Below are 22031 nucleotides of genomic sequence, written 5' to 3'. Positions count from 1 at the left end.
TACTAAAACCCAGACTCAGTCAGACTCGAGTTCCTAGCCGGGTTCCTAATATAAACAAAGTGCCACAGAGTATTCGTGAAATTTTGCTTCAGTATAAAGACAGATTTCCCACAGACAGAGTAGGCAAAATACCGGGAAAATGTACGTTGTCTATTGACCCAGATTACAAAGATGGCCCTGTGTCACAGGCTGCTAGGCCGATTCCTGTAGCGATGAGAGACAGAACCAAAGTACAGTTAGACTTTTTAGAGTCACAAGGGATCATTTCGAAAGTACCAGTTGGTATACCAACACCGTGGTGTAGTCAACTACATGTTGTACACAAGAAAGACGGAAACTCAGTGAGAATTTGCATTGATCCTAAGTTTCTTAATAAAGTACTACTGAGAGAATACCACCCTATCAATACACTAGAGGATGTACTTACACGTATTAATGGAAGCAAGTATTTTACTGTCCTAGATGTGAACATGGGAAACTATCAGCTACAGCTCGATGAGAATAGTCAGTTACTCACCATTTTTTAACACTCCGTGGGGTCGTTATATGTACTTACATTTGCCGATGGGAATTAAGTCGAGTCCTGAATTGTACTAAAGAGCGATGGAAGAAATATTTCAGGAGCATGATCATGTGAATAACGTTTTTGACGATATGCTACTCGATACTGTTACCCTACCTGAACATTGTAAAGTGCTATGCAACAGGTTGGAAACCGCTAGACAAAATGATGTGACGTTTCGACTATCAAAATGTTTGTTTGGCCAGCCAGAGGTAGACTACACAGGTCATGTGATCACAGGCAACGGCATCAAAGTTTCTGATGAAAAAGTGCGTGCAATACATGAAATGCACACTCCAACCAATCGCGACGAAGTAAGAACACTGCTCGGAATGGGTACGTACCTGTCCAAATACATACCTAATTATTCTGATTTAACTGAACCTCTACGAGAAGTAGTCAAGAAGAAGACAGAAGAAACGCATGGATTCTATTTTGATGTACCACAGCAGGAGGCATTTTCAAAGCTCAAGACTGCTCTCAGCCAAGCTCCAGTTCTGAGATATTATGCACTTAATGAACCATTGACATTGTCATGTGACGCATCACAAGGTGGACTAGGTGTTGTGATATTACAAAACAATCAACCAGTTGTCTATGCATCTAAAACACTAACACAAACAGAAAGAGCGTATGCACAAATAGAGAAAGAACTATTAGCAGTTGTATTTGGTTGCAGAAAATTTCATCACTTGTTATATGGCCCGAAATCATATCACAGTGGAGACAGATCATTTGCCATTGGTCCGTATTCAAGACAAACCATTGGGACAAGTTCCGTTACGACTACAGAAAATGCTTTTAAAACTACAGCCATACAACATCAGGTTAGTCGGAAAACCAGGTAAAGACATACCTATCGCAGATGCATTGAGCAGATTTCCAGTGAAAGATGAATATCCTGGCCTGGTAGATGATATGCGAGATTGTCAAGTTTTCGCAACTGAAGTCGCAAGTTTGTCTGCATTCACCTAAGAAAAGCAACAAGAGCTAAAGATCGCGACAGAAAATGATACAGAATATCGAATTCTCAAAGAACAGATTGTGAAAGGATGGCCCAAAAATCGAGACGAGGTACCACCAGAAGCAAGGCCATATTGGGATTTCCAAGAAGAGCTGACAGTATATGATGCTATATTATTCAAAGGAGAGAGAGTCATGATACCAAGGTCAATGAGACATAACATACTGAAACTCGTACATCAAAGCCATCAAGGAGTTGTGAGATCAAAGCAGCTTGCACGAGACATTTTATTTTGGAAAGGAATGAACAAACAAATCGAAGACACTGTCTCAAAATGTACCACATGTCAAACAATGAGAAATGCACAACAAAAAGAACCAATGATCAGCACACCTACACCAACGTTGCCATGGCAATATGTTTCAACAGACTTATTTGAAAACCAAGGAACACATTATCTAGTAGTAGTTGATCATTACAGTGGATATTTGGAGATCAATGAATATGAAAAAAGAGATCACATCCGAACAAACAGTTCAGAAGTTGAAGAAACTTTTTGCTACGCATGGCATACCTCAGATTGTGTATTCGGACAATGGTCCACAGTATGATGCTAAAGAGTTTAAAGATTTCAGTCAGATCTGGGGATTTAAACACCAAACATTCAGTGCCCGATATCCACAAGCAAATGGACTGGCGGAACGTGCAGTTCAGACAGCGAAAAGACTTGTTATAAAATCTCTGAGAGAAAAATCAGACCTGCATTTAGTATTGTTAGACTACGAAATACACCAAAAGATGCAAACATTGGATCACCAGTGCAAGGTGCACGAAGTCGTAGAACCAGAACGAGGTTACCGACAAATGAGAAGTTGCTTATTCCACAAGTGATAAAGTGACGCCAGAAATCGACATTCAGAAACAGAAAAGTAAATCAAGATATGATCAGAATTCAAAACTGCCACCACTGGATCTTGAAAATGTGTAAGATACAGACATGAAAACAAGTGGATGCCAGCTCAGTTATTAGGGCAAGCTGAGAAACCCCAAAGCTACATATTACAAACACCAGCAGGCAGGATGATTTGTAGAAATCGTAGACATTTATTGCAAACAAATGAAGATGATGTCTATCACAGTGCTCAACAGAGATATCTTAGAAGAAAATCACAAGATGATTTGATTGCAGAAGAGTCTGTCCCAGAAAATGTGCCAAATATCCCTAAAACACCCCCAAGACAAAATATGTCTCAATCAGGGTCACCCAGAGCTAGCCATATATGTGAATCTCCACAATTGAAACAAAGTATTACACATGCTAAAAATAAAAATCAAATGCAAAATATTGCTCCTGCTCAAAAGAGTGAAATTGTAACAAGAACAGGTAGAATTTCTAAAGCTCCTACAAAACTAAGAGATTTTGTTATGTGAATTGTTAAAATGAGCAAGAATGTTACAAGAAAAATGTAATACTTAATGATTGAGAATAAGAGTTGTAAAAGAAAGAATACTTTTGTATTTGTAAGAGTTAAAATACTCTTGTATTTGTGTAGTAATTTGGTAGAATTTTTTTTACTTCATTTTATATATTATTATGTTGTTATATCTGATTGATATAATGTGTTATGTAGCTAGTAAAAAAAAAAAGGGTCCAGTTTTTTAATGTTAAAGAAAAATTTAATTTTCTGTGTATTTACACTTATCATATTAAAAGAAAAATACATTTATCATATTACCAAAATAGACATTAATAACAACATAGTTTATTATGTCTTTTGATGTTATAACTATAAGATATGTAAATCCAAATTTATGTAACAATAGTTAATTGTCTTAATTGTTAAAAAAAAAAAAGGGAGATGTTATGTATGTAACATTATTAGCCAATCAGCACTTAGTATTTTGTATGTGCGAGGCTATTCTAAATAAAGTACAGAAAGCTGCGGCATGTCTGAGTTTTGTTGTTACTCGATAACAAGTGTTTTATGAGAACCCAAAGACATAACATATCCAACCACCTGTGTTTATACAGAGACTGCCTTTACAAGTAAAGAAGCTATATTGTTGTTAAATAAATTTACAAAATTATTTACTTATCATAACTTCATAGTAGCAAGTTTTTTTTAAATCTTCAAATAAGTATTAGTAAATTTTTGATAAATAGCCTGAAGTTTTACTCACAACGTCATATTTTACTGTTTAATTTCTGATTGTTTACTACTAACCTAATGGTCCAACTTCAGGATAGGAACTAGAGGGGCTACTCAAATATCCAGGATAACTGGGTCGAACAAAAGGTGAAACACCACCTATATAAAAATAAAGTTTGTCATACCATATTTATGAATATATATCTTCATACACACACACACACACACACACACACTCATTTACATAACTTGTGATGATGAGAAACCCACTTGAAGTAACAATGTATATCAGGCTAACCTGAAGATGACCTAAGAAGGTTGAAACATTATTCCATACTTTACTTTAATAAAAGTTTTAATACCCATAACAGCTGTTTTGAGATATATAAACATATCTGTATACTGATATTTAAAGCCAATTTTATCATATAATATCACCTTAATTTATTTGTTTGCTACATATAATATAGAAACTAAATATCCAAATTGGTATACACAAACTACACTGCTATTGCAGCATTATTTAGTTCAATCTTCCTGAACCATACGAGAAAATTTTTCTCCCCTCAAACTGCCTTATAAGTATCTCCAGTCTTAAACTTACAATTATAATAATACTTAAAACACAGAGTAAAAGTTCAATAGTAAAGCATATTCAAAACTTGAATAATGTTGATAAAGGGGGCCCTGTTGTACGTTGTGGTGCATGTGTTTCTAGAAAGTTAGATAATGTCTAAAACTTATTATTATACTTAAGATGAAAAGTTAAAGTACAACAGTGAAAAATATGTAAATTGCAAAAAATACTGATATATAAAAAGCTGTTTTTCATGTTACACATACACACACAGTTATATACATGTATATATGCTAATCCAAATACATTTTTTGGATTGTTATATATTATCTAGATTGACATTTCACTAGCCAACTTTAATTGTATGTGTATTTTCAACTGTTTTAGACAGAAGATACAGTCAAAAAATCTTGTCAAATTTTATGTGAATAAAAGAAAATATTTGTTGTAAGTAAAAAATTATGTATTGAATTCTTAATACTCTGTCACTGCAATGAGAATTTCACATCACATATTTTTATTACATTTTATCCCAGTGTTTTTCAAACTGTTTATCTCTGCAGTGCCTCAGGATAGACAACAATGTTGGTTGTTTTCCCATTTGGTAAAAAAGCTCCACATATTGTTCAGTCCCCCCGCTAATACAGCAACAAGTCTACGGATTTACAACGTTAAAATCAGGAGTTTGATTCCCCTCAGTGGGCTCAGCAGATAGCTCGATGTGGCTTTGCTAAAAGAAGACACACACACACACACATTGTTCATTCAGTAAATAAGAATCAGAAAAAATATGACACTTTTCTATAGACCTTCAGGAAGCAGAATTATAGGGCTAAAAGGCAAAAAAATTAGCCAAAAAGTGTTTGAGTCACACTTTAAAAATGATAACCAGGTGCACACCAATAACATCCCTTTAGTATCCAAGCAAACTTTCAGGTTTCAAGGCTTTTCCCTCTTGTCACACAAACATACATGTACAGACAGGCTCTTTTCTTATTATAGATATATATAAATACAGAAGGAACCATACCAAAGAATCCAATAAAGAAAATAAAACTGTTAGTAACACAACAAATCCTGCCTTATGACTTAGCTGTACACAGGGTTTGAATAAGTTACAACAAAACAAATTTGAATATTCAAATCAGCAAATCATGTGACAATCACTGCTAATATATAAAGTTGTGGTGGAACAGAATGCATAAGAGATACATTTTGACACTGTTTTGTGTCTTGCAGGTAGTGTATAATGCACTAAGAAACTGATTAATTATGAGAAGAGTATTTAACAGTCTTTTCTGATGCAAAGTATTCATACACCCAGTCACAAAAATATGTTCAGATTGGGGATTTCAAATTTTTAAGATGGAGGTACTTAATGGCGCTATGAAAAAAAACAAAGGAATATAGATCAACTTGGAACATCAGGGTCTTTCACAAGAAGCCTGCAATGAGTTGTTTCCCAGCTGTGATAAGCTAAATATAGTGTATTGTAACAGATGAGAATCCAGGAACATAAAGGTTATTAACAAACATCTTCCATGCAGCAATACCTAACATAATCAAGAAATGATGCTACCAGGGTATGGATTCACCAAGTTCAACTTTCACATATTTCAAGCACCTGGAAGATTTGACATGATGAAATGAAGACATAACAGTCAAGTCACAAAATGCAGCACTTGTTGATTTATATGCATGATGTTCTAAAAACATATAGGTCCAAGAAGTCTTGATAAAAATGAAACAGCAACCCTATAACCCAAGCACTTTTAAAAGGTGGACCTTTCTTCTTCAGGGGTAAACTGAAGAATTTAATGTAATGCTGTCATGTCTGAAGCACACCACTCCAGCCTTTTGAAATAGTGACTGTACTGCAGAATTATTGACAAGATGCATGGTGATCAGAAAAAGGATGACTGGACATCACAACATGGTGATGTTCCAATATCATCTTAGTATAACCTACTTAACCTTTGTATTAGCATTATCATTTAATTAGTCTAACATTACAAATGCTCATGTCTATAACTATTGTCAATCTTGTGTAACATTTGCTACCAACTAATATTAATATTTTCATGAGTTTGGCCTATACTGTATAATAATGAATAGGAACTTTGTCACATGAACCTAATTCCAAACATAATAACCACTCAGCTTCATATATAAGGTCTAAATGAAATTGAGGACAAATAGATTCCAATTGTAACGAAAATATTAATTTCCTAAACATTAACCAATCTCAGATAACTAGATCCCATGTATCAAAACTTAACAGATTCTCTGCATGAAAATATTTTATATAAAATTTGTAAAACATCATAAACCAAACACTCAACACACACACACTTCTACTTATTAGCCCAAAACAACAAAAACTTTAATGATTTCCTAATAAATTACGAAAAAAATATTCAACTGCTATAACACGTGTTGACTATAATAAGATGTGTAACTGTTAACATAATGCACATTTCCATTTGATACTGGCAATGAAACTATTAACAAAATATCCTTGCAGCCGTGTTTTGTTGATATCTAAGTTTTCAGTAACAAATAAAGATGTGTGTTTTTAACAGTTCCTTCCCCAGTAGCAAATAAAGATGTGTTTTGTTAATATTTACATTTCCAGTGCATGTTTTTTAACAAGAGGCGTAGATTTTTTACACCCAATGGGGGGGATGATTTTTGCAACCACTTATGTGGACTGTTCAATTTGCAAATTGGTAATCTCTGATTATGTGAACCTGAAAGCTGTAAACATGCAGTCACAGAGTTATCTAGTTGCCACGATACTTGCATGTATACTTAGGCCTACTGACTGATACTTACAAACTATCGCTTAGATCGAAAAGCTTAGAAGCACGCCTATATTAAAGGTGTACATTTTGGCTAATGAAAAAGCCTACAACTAGGACTAATTATGTAATTCGACTGGTAAGAACACGAGAATCACAAGAACAAACACACAATTTGTAGGCCTGTGATGCAATAAAACAATTCAACAGACCAAACTGTAGGGGAGGATGAATGTATGCACCATACCCCCCACATAAAATGAAGGAGGGATGTATCCCCAATCCCCCCAGGATCTATGCCCCTGTTTTTAACAGTTTCATCCCCAGTTAAACTGCAGCAAGGATGTGAAATTTATATAGGACATAGGCTCCAACATGGTATATAAAATGTTTAATGAATATTAACTTACCTAAGTGTGGAGCTGAACTGAGAAAACTGTTTGTATATGATCCTTCAAATGATGCCCTTCCATGACTGGAAACTAGAAAATTAAAAAAAAAATCACACAATATTAACATAAATAATAAAAAAAATTCAAATACACATACATGCTTATTAGATATAAGAAAATTGTTTTTTTAATATTGCTGCATGTTCTCTGAACACAAAGCAGTAAAAACACGGTTACAACAACAAAAAAACATTTTAGGTTTATCACTATTTTGTTTTTAACAAACTTTTATCCACATGCTACCAGAAGTGTAATAAATAAAACAATTCCAGATGTTACAAAAGAAAAAGAAAAACACAAGAAAATATAAACATTTCTACAAAAACAACATTTAAAACCCACATAAGCAGCTAAATAAATTAACCAATCTTTAATCTATACATTTCCTTGCAATTGTGAAACTTTGGCTGAAATAAAGTTTTAATTGTTATTATCTGGAGAGTGAAAGTTATTTATTGTCAAATGTCTAAGTCTCTCCGGTATTCACTAAAACTTTTGAAAAGCAGCTGCAGGTGTTTCATTTACCTCACGTATTGTGACTTAAAACTTTAGCTGAAGAAAAACAGTTTTTCAAATAAATCTCTTTGTAGGTCATCTTCGTAAAAAGGTAAATCATACTTTATAACAAAAACAATGAAAATTAAATAACATTCACCTGAACTTGGTAGAATTGGAGAAGCAAATGGTGAGAATTCTTGTGGTCGAGCCAGAGAGGAAAACAAGTGACTGGGGGATCGCAGGATATCAGTAGGAGACTTTCCAGTAGACGTATGATGTTGATGGTTGTATATTTCCCAGGCAATACGTACATGCATGGCACACCATCTTCCTGATTTCTGCAGTAAACATTCCAAACACTTAAAGGTTTGAAGCAACTACTTATCTTTCCAAGTCTGTGCAACATTGAACTTAAGTTTAGTTCTTTGTATGAAACAAGTTATAACAAATAATATGAGGATATACACATGACACTTTTTGACAACAGGATGATATGTTAATGATTTAATGAAAAATTAAATACTTAAGACAAAGTCTTAGTGTTTGAATATTCCTTTTGTTATCTAGTAATTTAGTTTTCCTGTTTTAGAATACAGAAAAACTGCAACAGATATGGAATTGTATCAAGAATTGAGAAGTTAATTATCAATATTACTAAAATAAACTTGCATTGTAAACAAATCATGTATGGATAATCTACATGCCTTAGCCTACTGCATGCCCTAACGAATCTTACTTCAAATATACTTTCCACAACTGTGAAGTCAGAGTTTTTACCATATTGATGTTTCAGATATTATTCATTACACATCTTTTATTATAATTTTCTGAAGCATAAACTTTGAAAGTGGTATCAACTACAGAAACAACCTTTCAGAGTTTACCAAAAAATTATGTAGAGACACATTGTATTCTGCTGTCTAATACAGAATGTTATCCAAATATACTAGTGATATCTGTAAGGTATATGAAAAAATACCTGAAAAAGAAATTAAGTTAATAAATTACTCATCAGTTATACTATAGTAATCCCATATTCAACTATAATTTAGTCCTATTTATCCATGCTGCACTAAAATCTTCTTATTAATAAATCAGAGATGATACAATACTGCCACTACTGACTATTTATTTAAACTGAAATTGTAAATGAAACATGCAAAACAAGTGTAAAATTGCATAATTAAAAAAATCCAACTGAGCCAAGTAAATATTTCTTCCAGCATATAGTTGCCACCTGTTAGCAAAAATGAAAACTCTTGGGTTTGATTTTTAATTATGTACACTTTAAATAAATTTACCAAAACTTAATTAAAAAAACAACAACTTTTTTCTTCATTTCAGGCTTCCTAGGTGGCTTGGGACAATTGAACCTGCTGTCCTCTTTCCTGAAAGCAGTGGATACATTTGCTTAAGATATTTTGATGCATTGAAAAACTTATTTTTTGGTGTTAAGCCTGAAAGTACAGAATAGTTCATCTGTGCTGTGTTCACTGTAGAGATTGGTGTATCACTGACTTATAAATATGTTTGACAAAAAAACTAACTGTGTACAGATCATGTAATTTAATCATAAATTTCATCCTGTGACATTTCACCCAACTGCTCCTTTTGTTTTTCAAACACAAACAGGAAAAATATTTTACAAAAAAATTTCCTTCAAAACAGGAGTCATGTATCACTACAAGTACAACAGTCAGAAAAACCTTTATATTACACTTCTACCCAGCACAACTGAGACAATTATATAATGCTTTTTAACTGAGATGTAAAGCAGTATATATTTATGTAGTTAAACATTTTAGTAATCTACTTCTGATTCTCATGTTTCTACTTGAAGGATAAATACACTACTTATTTTTTGTAATGATGCATTTCTTGAGTAACTTCTTTTCATGATGTTTCAGCATGTCCTTTTACCAAAGATGATATTATTGTCATATTGCAGAACATCTATGTGAACATAATTAAAACTGATGTTAAAGTTTGTGAATAGGCCCACAAAAGTAACTAAAGATACATTCGATATATTGATTATGGAGTAATTTGCTTGTTCGTTTTTGAATTTTGTGTAAAGTTACACGTGGGCTATTTCCACTAGCCATCCCTAATCTATCAGTGTAAGACTAGAGGGAAGACAGATATTCATCACCACCCACCGCATACTCTTGGGCTACTCTTTTACCAACGAATAGTGGGATTGGGCATCACATTATAACACCATCATGGCTGAAAGGGTGAGGATGTTTGGTATGATGGGAACTTGAACACGCAAACCTCCAATTACTAAAACTCTTAAAAACTGACTTCATATTAAGGAAACTGAGAACAAAGTGCAAAACGAATTAGTGTAATCTTTATAACACATTGAAAAAACAACAACAACAGACATGCTTAGTGTAATTACTGGTCTTATTCAGACCTGATGATCTTGCTCACTGGTCTTAGTTCTTCAGACTTTCTTAGTTAAGGTCTCATATCAGACTGTTTAAATGCAAACTTTCTTAGAAACGTTGCATTTATTCAACATGACATGCACAACCCACATAACTAGTAATTTTCTTCATTACAATATTAGTGCAGTCATAACCTCTAGATATCACCTCATCAACCACTGAGGGACATTACTGCTGATATGCATACACAATGCTGTTAAAAGCAATGTTCTCACCAGGTGTTAACCAATGTCATCTATCTTGAGAACAAAGGTAACTTGAAACATGATTAACATAAGTTTTCTTGACCATGTGTTATGTGAAACTTGCTAAATATCTAATGCTAAAAGGAAATAGAAATGCATGGAATATTCAAATACCACAGTATTACTCTGTACGAAGGATTGTTTTTGTTTTTTTGACATTATTTACAATTGTATTTCTTTTTCTCTTTTTTGTAATCTACTACAATAGTATTGCTTTTTCAAAGGCCAAAACATGGCCTTCCTTAGAAAACGATGTGATGTCCCCTTCTTATAATGAAATTAGCTTTTGATTCACCATGGTTACATGGTTATCTTAATATAATTTTATAGTTTGGATAATGTTTATAGGTCAAAAGAAAAAAAGATTTTCCAATTACACTTCAAAACTCTTGTAAAATTGAACCCTATAATTAAATGAGACCAGCAAATACTAGTATTCATTTTAAATTAGTAAAGTTTTACCTTATTATTAACACTAACCTTAGGCAGGAAGGTGGGAATATGAGAAGGTGGAGCAAATGAAGTGGCACCACTTCCCAACAAAGGAGAAATTCCAGGGTAAGAGTTGGACAGTCCTAGCTGTTGAAGTTCAGAAAATAAATGTCCTTTTTTCATCAAGCAATTTTATCATTTTTTTAGAAAAATAATACATTTTCTCTTCAACTCATAAATGCAGGGAAGACAGATAAAGAAAATAAGTATTCTAACTTTAAAAATATTTTTTCTTTATTTACTGCAGGAAAGATTTTCTTATTTCTTCTTGCATTTAATTTTTTGGACAATTTAGTACAACACTTCTCAGTAGAATACATAGGTCCAACAAAACATTTTACCAGCAACTTGGAGTTAGGTTTCTAACAAACACCATATAAAAAGTGAGATTCTTTCATAAAGAAGTTAGTGGTTGGTATGGTCTCATAGTATCTAGTAAAGGACAAAAAGCACTAAAACTGTTTTTTTATGAGCTTCAGAGCTTTTAAAAAACATAATTTTTATGTTCATTGACTCAACTCTTGCTGAGAAATATATTTGAAAATTAGTTCTACCCACTGTTTCATCTTAATCTCAGTTTCGAATGCTAGGTTGTAGGTGTGATGTTCTGTGTCGTACACAAATATTGTGGATGCAATCATGACGAGACTTCTCTTCAAATTACAACAATCAGAAAAAAAAGAAAGAAAACGTTGTTCAAAAACGTTAGGAGTCTAATTAAAAGAAGGCTAAAAATTGAGAAGTAGAAGTATCTTTATCAGTCAGATGAGCTACTCTCTTCTTATTATTGTAACCACTAGTTGTCTTCGATTATTCAGTCAATGATTGGCAGATTTAAACCATCATAAAGTTATAGTTATTTCTACTAATGCACACAGAGTATCATATGTGTCAGCAACATGTTGAAAATTATTCTTAATATATAACTCAAGATAAACCTGGAATGTTATTGTGTAAAATATTGAGTAGTCTTGCTTTGGTTAGACTTTTCAGTGATAACAAAACAAATTGTTGGGAGCTTTCATTGTTTTAAACTTGTTAAACAGATCTTTTCTAATTTAAAGTTATCACCAAAATATGGCTATTTCTGCTTGATCAACTCATGATTTCAGAATCAAAAAGTGATAATCAAACATCTCTGAAGTTAAGCTCATGAACAAATACTTACAGAGCTTCTTCCACAAAATGGTGGCTCCATCTTTGGGAATTTATCATACTGAAAACAAATAATACAAAATAAATGCTTTGGTTTGGACCTAAGATTTTAAATGTCAAATCATCATATATGTTAAATTTTTTTCATTAAATATAATTTATTAATTAAAAACAAAATCACACATACTATGCACATATATGAAAAAGTATGGTATGATTTTAAATTGATTCTTTATGATTTAAAAGGAATTTTTGAAAAATACTATTTCAGTCATTATATGTTAATCAGTCATTGAATAAATTACAGGCCTAGTTACAACCACATAGATTCTAACTGAATTCTTATTATAACTTAACAACTGAAGTTTTTTTTTTTTCAAATAAAAGTCATGTACTGGTTTCAAACTGATTCTTGACATTTTCTTACAATTTACACAAAGAACACAACCAGGATGAGCAGTTGAAAAGAATTCACACTCTAGTTCAAACTAAAATATACAAAAGATAAAATGATACATAACACAAATCTAATATTTTGTAATCAGCCAATATAACTAAAATGTAACACTAAGGTAACTCTGTGAACTCTGTTATAACTAGTATAATTAAGGAACAACACTAGGATAGAACTCACACATAGAGATTGGCAAACTGATATATTTTTGATTTCAAATAAAGGCTTAGAAACCAAAATTTAAAAGTCTTTCTCTTGTTTCATAATAATATTCCAATGATTGATATTTCAAAAAATTCAAAATTTCACTGTGTATAAAACATAACAATTACCCGAATTAAACACCTACAGTTAAAGGAATCCTTCAAAATATTTTATTTTACTATCTCTCAACTTGTTTTGTAAAAATTATAAATACAAAATAAAATACATGTTACTACCTTGTTCATAAGTGGAGTAGTTGGTTGAGGAAGGAATGATGGCTGAATAAAGGAGCTGTGTTGATGCATGTGGGTGTGCTGGTGCTGGTGGTGGTGAAATTCTGATCTCATATATGGAGGAGGAGGAATATTGATAGATCTGTCGTGGGAAGCTAAAAACCGAGTATCCAGCTCTCGTCGCAAGAAATCCTGACCTGAAAAGAAACACAAAAAACATTAGTTCCTCACAGTTAAAACTGTAAAACTAAATTTTTTACTATAAGAAAGTTTTTCAATATCTAACTATCTTTTTAACATTTAGTATAGAAAGCATTTATAAAATGTCAGCTTTGATTCAACACTTCTATAAATAAATAATTGAATACTTATGTTTCCAACAAACACAACAAGAATAATGTGATAAAATAAACCAAAGTAATTTAACTTCCACAGATGTTTTACTTGTTTTAATTTAATTTGGTATGAAAAATGTCCTTCATTTGGCTTAGGCCTGGCATGGCCAGGTGGTTAAGGCACTTGACTTGTAATCTGAAGGTCACACATTCAAATTCCCATCCCATCAAACATGCTCGCCCTTTCAGCCGTGGGGACATGATAATGTGATGGTCAATCCCACTATTCATTGGTAAAAGAGAAGCCCAAGAGTTGGCAGTGGATGGTGATAACTAGATGCCTTCCCTCTAGTCTTACACTGCTTAATTAGGGATGGCTAGTGCAGATAGTCCTCATGTAGCTTTCCAAGAATTAAAATAACCCAAACTCATTTGGCTTATTTTATTGCAACTGAGAATGCATAAAAGTTCTTACTTACTTCAGTATGCAATATTTCATCCTATTCTTTACCTGATACATGCTTTAAATTAAATTTGGATTGCTCATTACACATCTTTAATAAAAATTCTACAAAAAATAATGCAATCTGTAAAACATCAGTGAAAACAAAAAGTAAATATATATGTTAGTCTCCTATTTGTATTTCATAGTCTATCTTTACATACTTCACTAATTTATACTATTTAACAATCCCAAAAAAAACTAAGTGTTTTTTGTTTTTTTTATAAATCAACTAAATCTTAATCTAGAAAACACAGCCCTATACAAAATGGGCATACAAACACAATCATTACTGGAAAATTCAATAAGATGCTTTATAAATAGAACTCAATGTTGACCTATTTTATAACCATATCCCATCTACTTATATTTCATCAGTATAAAAATTACTTCTTAATCTGTGGAATGATAGACTTCTTTTGAATTCACCTATATGAAAATCCACTATACTCAACTGACTTTTTAAGACCTCAGCAATTTAATTACCTTAAAAAAGGTACAAAGTGGGTACTGCATTTTAAAACAAAGACGTGAAATATGCAACAATACGTCTGTTGACAAAGTGGGTACTGTATTTCAAAACAAAGATGTGATATATGCAACAATATGCCTGTTTACAAAGTGGGTACTGTGTTTCAAAACAAAGATGTGATATATGCAACACTGCACCTGTTAACAAATTGGGCACTGTGTTTCATCTACAGTGAAGATTATTCCAAAGCACTTACTAGGGTGAGAAAAGAGAGAATCAGCTGTAAATGGAGATGGACCAGCTGTAACTCCCAGTGAAAGACCTGTAGATGGTAATGAGACTGCTGGATGGATGGCAGGTGCAAACATTGTCCGATGTGTACCAAATGGAGATGGATGATCCAAATTCTGGATTGGTACAGAAGTACTTAGTGGTGTAGGGATTGGTCTGGGTAACCCAGACTCTCCAAGCAAGTTACCACTGGAAGTCAAGATATAAAAAACAACACTCATGTAGTATTATACAAGTTTAAACATCTAACTTTGATCACACATTTTAGATCTTTAGATCATAAGTTAGATTGTAAGGTGTATGCTTATGAAGAAAGTTTAACATCATTAAGTTTCTTATGCTTAAAACCATTTTCATGCATATTTTGCTAATTACTCTTCTAACTGACACCTCAAATCATATTTACATTTTGATTTATTTAGAATTCTCTCTCCCCTAAAGTTCCTACACTGTTTTATATTAAGAAAACAACAACAGAATAGGTTCACAACAGAAATGAGGCATAAAAATAAATAATTTACTGTTAATTTCCCTGTTTTTAAAATTTGTTTTTAAATGGCTTACACTGTCCACGTGTTAGACTTGGAGAAAGTTAAGTTAGTTAGACTGTTGTTGACAAAACATGTGGTGGGACAAGGTGGTGTGGAATGTTTGAAACTGTTGCTGCTGACCACACTAGTATGACTCTCCTTCCTTCCTTCCCTGCTGGCTTGGCTTAGACTGTTTAAGCTGTTACTAAGTTGACCATTGAAGAAATCTCGCTTAGTAGCAGGTGGACTTGATCTGTAGTCTGGGTTACTTCTTTGATCAGAAATTGATTCCTGCTTTAATGAATGGTGGTTTGAGGGTGGTTGATGTCTCTTGGCAGTGATGACACCTGGACTGCAGCGAGATGAAACTACAGAAGAAGATGGTGTTGTGAATGCTAAAGCTAACCTTGATGAGGATGGTACAGGAGGGATATTTGATTTGTATAATGTAGATGGTGAAGATGATTTCCTGTGGTGCTCTGCTGAAGTCGTGAAAGAATAAAATGAAGCAGAGGTTACAGAATTATTTATGGGATAATCTTTGTTCTTTTCTGCACCACTGTTGATGGATGGATGTTCATTGTATGCAGGCAGTGTTTCAGAAGTATAATTAGGTACGTAAGTGGAGCTGTCAATGTTCTTCAAGCTAGATGCAACAACACCTGTACGAAGATGTTCAGGAGTTGCAGTGTTGTTCCTGAGGGGTTTCTGGATGGAAGCTGAATTTCGAGGATTTGGCGCCACACAACCAACGGGTGGAAGGTGTGGATGACGATTCTGAAGCACTGATGATCCTGAGAATGTGGTTTTTACTGAGGTAACAGTTGAAGATGGTGCAATACATACAGAAGATCGCTTTCTTAGGTAATTTGAATTTTCTGACTTGCTTCTAAATGTAGCAAGAGGTATACCAGCTAGTGGTCCTTTGGAATATAAAACCACTGGCTCTTTTTCACACTTTTGAATGGAATTAAATTGTTCCTTTGAATCTAGAAGATTATGAGAAACTTCCTTTTTATCACCCTTTTGTGATGAATGATACTGCTTTATTGGAGAAACACCATTTAGAGGACCAGAATTTTGCAAATCATTTCTTACAGTTTGAGACCGAATGGTTGGATCTACAACACCTATACGTTTTTGTTTTATTTTCTCAATTGGGTGAGCTTGTATTCGTGATTCTGAAACACCAAAAGAACTAGATTTATGTTCAAGATGTTTCACACAATGAGATAATGTTGTTGAACACAAAGAATCATGAGGACTATGCTTTTCATTAAAAGTTTTCACAGACTGGGAAGAGAGTGTTGGAATTAATAGGTTAAAAGAGTCAGATTTTGATTTGCGATTTTTCACAGGTTCAGGCGTTATTCCAGTGTGTAACGCATTAAGGGAACCCAATTTTTGTTGAATGGTTTCCACAAACTTGGAACTTATAGATGTGCAAGACACATCTAATGAATTATCTTTTCCACTTAGAGGATCACAGTTTTGTAAAGGTGGAGATGGTATTGCTTGATCCAGTAAATTTTGACAGCCAGAACCTTGCAAAGTCTGTAATCTTGTTGTTTGATCTCTAACATGAGAAATTTTACATTCCGTACTAATGTCTGGTTGAAGCAATGTTGGGGGATCACACACTAATATATCACTTGATTCTTTTTTATAGCTTTTCGGAGCTATTGTATTAGTTTTGTTAATTTCTTCAACAGGGGGAATCCTTGAAATTGGTACATTGGACCTTTCTTCTGTTAACTTAGGCCGAGTTTGTAAAACCCCAGAAACTGGAACTGGTATATGCTCTAAGTGTGTATTTAATGTCTGTCTGTTGCTATATGTAGGGCTGCTATTGGTTCTATGATCACCTGAGAAGAAAACAAAAAGAACATATCAAAGATGGAACATGATTTGAATATATATATAATATTTATTTGAATCATTTTTCCAAAGTTAATAAATTTTATATAAAAAAATAATTAAACACTACACTCTGCTGTGAAATCCAATTGGATATTAATTTGTTTATTAGTCTGAAAGCATTTCCATCAATAATATGCACGTAAGATATTACTTGTGTGGTATTCACAGATCAAATACGATATATACAGAACCACAGATCACAGTAGATTTCAAGAGACTTTGAGAGTTTTTGTATGATATGACTGAATTGAGTTGAATTTCTTTTAAGATGTGAAATAAAGAATTCTGGACAACTTTAAAAAAACTGCACACAATACTTATTTCACAAATAAAACACAAAATGCAATGCTCATCCCTATGTGGATATTTGACAATTCCTTTCCATGAGGTTTCATCTATTCTCACAGTTTTCTCTCTATCTCTCTCCCTCAAAATTAATTACTATGGAAGTAAACATACTGACTTCCAAAATGTAGGTCCTTTTTATAAAAGTAAACCAAACTCGAATTTAGCATTACGTTCGCTTTTTGCCCGGTAGATGGCAACACTTCAGGAACTTTGTTCCTTAAAAACATTAACCCACTATTACTTTCAGGCAATGTTATAAACGGTCAGCAGAGGATATTCCCACCGCCAACTCTTGGATGGGCCCGGTGCGGTTAGAGCATTCCGTTCGCAATCTCAGGATCGCAGGTTCGAATTTCTGTCACACCAAAATATACTCGCCCTTTCAGCTGTGGGGTCGCTACAATGTGATAGTCAATTCCATTATTCACTGGTAAAGTAGTAGCCCAAGAGTTGGCTGTGGGTGTTAATGACTAGCTGCTTTCCCTCAAGTCTTACGCTGCTGAGTTGGGGACGGCTAAGGGAATAACAGAATAAGTTATGGAGCTACATTTCATACATCTAATTGTTTGTTTTCGAATTTCGCGTAAAGCTACACGAGGGCTATCTTCGCAAGCTGTCCCTAATTTAGCAATGTACGAGAAGAAGAAAGGCAGCTATCATCACCACCCACCGCCAACTCTTGGGCTATTATTTTATCAACGAATAGCGGGATTGATCAACACCTTATAACGCTCCAAGGCTGAAAGGGCGAGCATGTTTTTGATGCGATGGCGATTCGAACCCGCTACCCTCGGATTACGAGTCTAACGCCCTAAACATCTGGCCATGTCAGGCCACTCTATCTAATAATCATGCTTGTTCCTATGTTATTTTTTCTAACCATTTATTTCTTTATTTCACCATTTTGTTTCATACATTTTTTCTTTGCTTCAAATGTTGTTGTTTTTTATAGTTTTATTAAGCCTTTTCGTTATAATTCTCCTATACAACCTTAAGCTGTTCTGTCTGGTGGATTAAATTAGTGCGCGAAATAAGAGAAGGGATGTAGGGAAGAAGGGTAAGAGAAGCGAAACACAATTTCCGGTGAGCAAAATGCAATCTGTGATGGAACTACAGGGATTTGTTTGCTTTCTGTTTGGTCATCAAGGTTGATTCTTTCTCTGTCAGTTTGTTTCTCTGGGGGATTCAGGGAGCTCGCTTTGCTACGTGCACACTAACCGGTCGATATTGATTAGTTCAGACGAGATCTCACTGGTCTGAGATTTTTGTATTCAGCGAAAAGAACTACAGATAAAGTGGTGGTTGACTGGATGACAAATAACAATATTGATTTTTTAGTGTTCACAATTAGACCAGCAACGTATACAGCATTCTTGTTGCACAATGTACATAAAACACGATAAAGGAAAAAAAATATGTATTAGCACAAGCAGGAATACGTTTACATTTACAGATAGTACTTGTCCCTATTTCCGAAAATTTGCTTCAGTTCGATATTTTGTAAAATTTTAAGGAAAGAACAGCAACAACAAAAGAGTACAGAAAAGAAATGTATCAAGCAACAAACACACCAAAACGAAATGGGAGACAGGATACACTTTCTTTCTTTACGAAATAAGCCACGCTGACTATTAAGCCTAATTTTACACTGCGTGAAATGGTGTGCCTTTTTTTTTTTGTTCTCTAAGTAGGCCTAACTAAAAAATATTGACATTTGTATTTCAAACTTAAACCCCTTAAGTTCTGGCACGAGCCCAGCTTATTCTAGAAATACTAACCTTGAACACTGCGTAAACGGGTTTGACTGTCACTTTGATTTAGGTGAAACTGCTACTTAATTCAACATTCGTGGTAGTATATGTGTTTGATGTCATATGAATATAACTAAACATATCTTCTGCAGCTCAAAATGCCATATGTGTATACATGTGTATTTGTGGTATTTCAGAATCGGTTAGTTTAAACTGATCTATCTTTTATTTCTGTTTTTTTCTTGATATCTTTGAACTGACACATCTAGAGGGGAGGCAGCTGTTGAACAGCATTCACCGCCAAATACTGTATGATCAAACATAGTATGATTTAACTGTCACCCTTACAACTCATCTAAGGTCTTAAAGAGAGGAGCACATTTTTTGGTGCAACGTGTATGCCGAACCATGAATCCCTAGTTTCAAAGTTTGAGCAAACTAAACAACGGCTTTCGATTAACTGAAACTCAGTTTAAAAGAACTTACTTGTGTTAATCGGTGAAGTAAGATGAGCTAAAGGGGTGTCAGGTTTCTGAAAAGAAAAGAAAAAAGGCATGTCAGGTTTAGGAAGCTAAGAATCGCAAGTAACTAAATTACAAACATCTCTTCTCTCGGAAAAAAAAAGAGAGTACATAATTGAATGATTAGTAAAACTTAATTCTGAAAAAAACGAGTATCATAACAGGTCATTTCTCATAGCATCTGTATATAAAAACATGGTAAACTGTGAAACAGAATTATCAAAGTAATAATAAATATACGCATATATACAGTCATGTGAAAAAGTTAGGACACCCTATGAAAGCCTGTGTATTTGTGTAACATTTTTGGATATACAGATATTTAATCTCAATTTTAACAATACTAAGAGATTATAGGAATATAACTAAACAATTAAAACTGAAGAAAAGACTTTTCAAGATCTTCTGTAAATGTAATTATACAAAAATGCATATTCTAACTGAGGAAAAAGTTTGGACACCACCACATTTATTCCCACTTAAAATGGCTCAACTCAAACACAGGTGTATCACACCAGGTGCACAAGATTAGAAGATCGTTACTCAGCATTTTGAATGAGGCTTGCCCTATGTAAACCTCAGACATTTAGTTTGGTGTGCTCCTGACTGTTGAAGTGAGAGTGAGCACCATGGTGAAAGCAAAAATGCTGTTTGAGGCCTTCAGAAAGAAAATTGTAGCAGCTTATGAGTCTGGTAAGGGATTTAAAAAGATCCCTAAAGATTTTGAAATCAGCCATTCCACTGTCCGGAAAATAGTTAACAAGTGGAGGGCTTTCAAAACAACTGCCAACATGCCCATGTCTGGTCGTTCAAACAAGTTCACCCCGAGAGCAGGCCGCAAGATACTGAAAGAGGTCTCCAACCACCCTAACATGTCATCACGGGACCTACAGCAGGCTCTGGCTACTGTTGATGTAAAAGTGCATGCCTCTACAATCAGAAAGAGACTGCAAAAGTTTAACTTGCATGGGAGGTGTGCAAGGAGGAAACCTTTGCTCTCTAAGAGAAGCATCAAGGCCAGACTGAGGTTTGCCAGAGAGAATGTAGACAAAGACCAGGACTTCTGGAATAATGTTCTTTGGACAAATGAGTCCAAAATTGAATTATTTGGACACCAGAACAGGGGACATGTTTGGCGTAAACCAAATACAGCATTCCAGGAAAAGAACCACATACCAACTGTGAAGCATGGACAGCTCACAATCATAGAATCCACCACGAATTCTACTGAGTATCAGAGGGTGCTTGAGGATCACGTGAGATCATCTATACGAAAATTAAAGCTGAAGCAGAACTGGACCTTGCAACACGACAATGACCCACAACATACCAGTGACTTCACCAAGGACTGGCTGAAAACTAAGAAATGGAGAGTCCTGGAATGGCCGAGTCAAAGCCCAGATCATTTAGATGCTGTGGGGTGACTTGAAACGGGTTGTACCTGCCAGAAACGCCTCAAACATCTCGCAGCTGAAAGAATTCTGCATAGAGGAGTGGGGCAAACCTTCTTCAGATCGATGCCAAAGACTGGTAGATGGCTACAAGAAGTGTCTCACTGCAGTTATTTCAGCCAAAGGGGGTAACACTAGATATTGTGGGGTAGAGTGTACCTACTTTTTCCTCAGTTAGAATATGCATTTTTTGTAGAATTACATTTACAGAAGATCTTGAAAAGTCTTTTCTTCGGTTTTAATTGTTTAGTTATATTCCTATAATCTCTCAGTATTGTTGAAATTGAGATTAAATATCTATATATCCAAAAATGTTACACAAATACACAGGCTTTCACAGGGTATCCCAACTTTTTCACATGACTATATATAGGAATCGAGAGAAAAATTAAACGTTATAAGGATACAAACACTGATTTTCTTGAGATATTTAAACTCGTTAGCTTAAAAATAACATAATACGTTCGCTGTAAGAGTTAGGGGAAATAACCACGGTTAAAATGTTAGTCTTAAAATTACATTAAAAAGTAGACAAAATGCACAAACAATTTTACGAAGAAACGTTTTCTGTTAACGTTAAAAATGAAATGAAAGAACTTTTAAACAAAAAACTTTCGTTAGTTTAACGTATTGATGTTTCTAAAAATAGATTTTTCCCTTTTCGTGT

The 22031-nt window shown here is 34.1% G+C and overlaps 1 protein-coding gene across 5 annotated transcripts in view; it reads right to left on the bottom strand.

The window, feature by feature from the left end:
- LOC143253420 (uncharacterized) overlaps positions 1 to 22031 on the bottom strand; it is a 240221-nt gene that overhangs the window by 8613 nt on the left and 209577 nt on the right. For 4 of the 5 annotated variants that reach the window (XM_076507282.1, XM_076507285.1, XM_076507283.1 and 1 more), the window contains 9 exons: positions 19879 to 19924; positions 15408 to 17238; positions 14809 to 15032; positions 13247 to 13440; positions 12366 to 12413; positions 11186 to 11284; positions 8162 to 8342; positions 7465 to 7536; positions 3752 to 3835 (listed from right to left, as the gene is read on the bottom strand). In XM_076507282.1, coding sequence (XP_076363397.1) covers positions 3752 to 3835; positions 7465 to 7536; positions 8162 to 8342; positions 11186 to 11284; positions 12366 to 12413; positions 13247 to 13440; positions 14809 to 15032; positions 15408 to 17238; positions 19879 to 19924 — 2779 coding nt within the window. The remainder of the gene's footprint in view (positions 1 to 3751; positions 3836 to 7464; positions 7537 to 8161; positions 8343 to 11185; positions 11285 to 12365; positions 12414 to 13246; positions 13441 to 14808; positions 15033 to 15407; positions 17239 to 19878; positions 19925 to 22031) is intronic. The other variant, XM_076507284.1, reaches the window with a different exon arrangement.

Source organism: Tachypleus tridentatus, chromosome 6 (assembly GCF_004210375.1).
Source record: "Tachypleus tridentatus isolate NWPU-2018 chromosome 6, ASM421037v1, whole genome shotgun sequence".
Lineage (NCBI taxonomy): Eukaryota > Metazoa > Arthropoda > Merostomata > Xiphosura > Limulidae > Tachypleus > Tachypleus tridentatus.
This window is presented reverse-complemented; position numbering and strand designations above follow the sequence as displayed.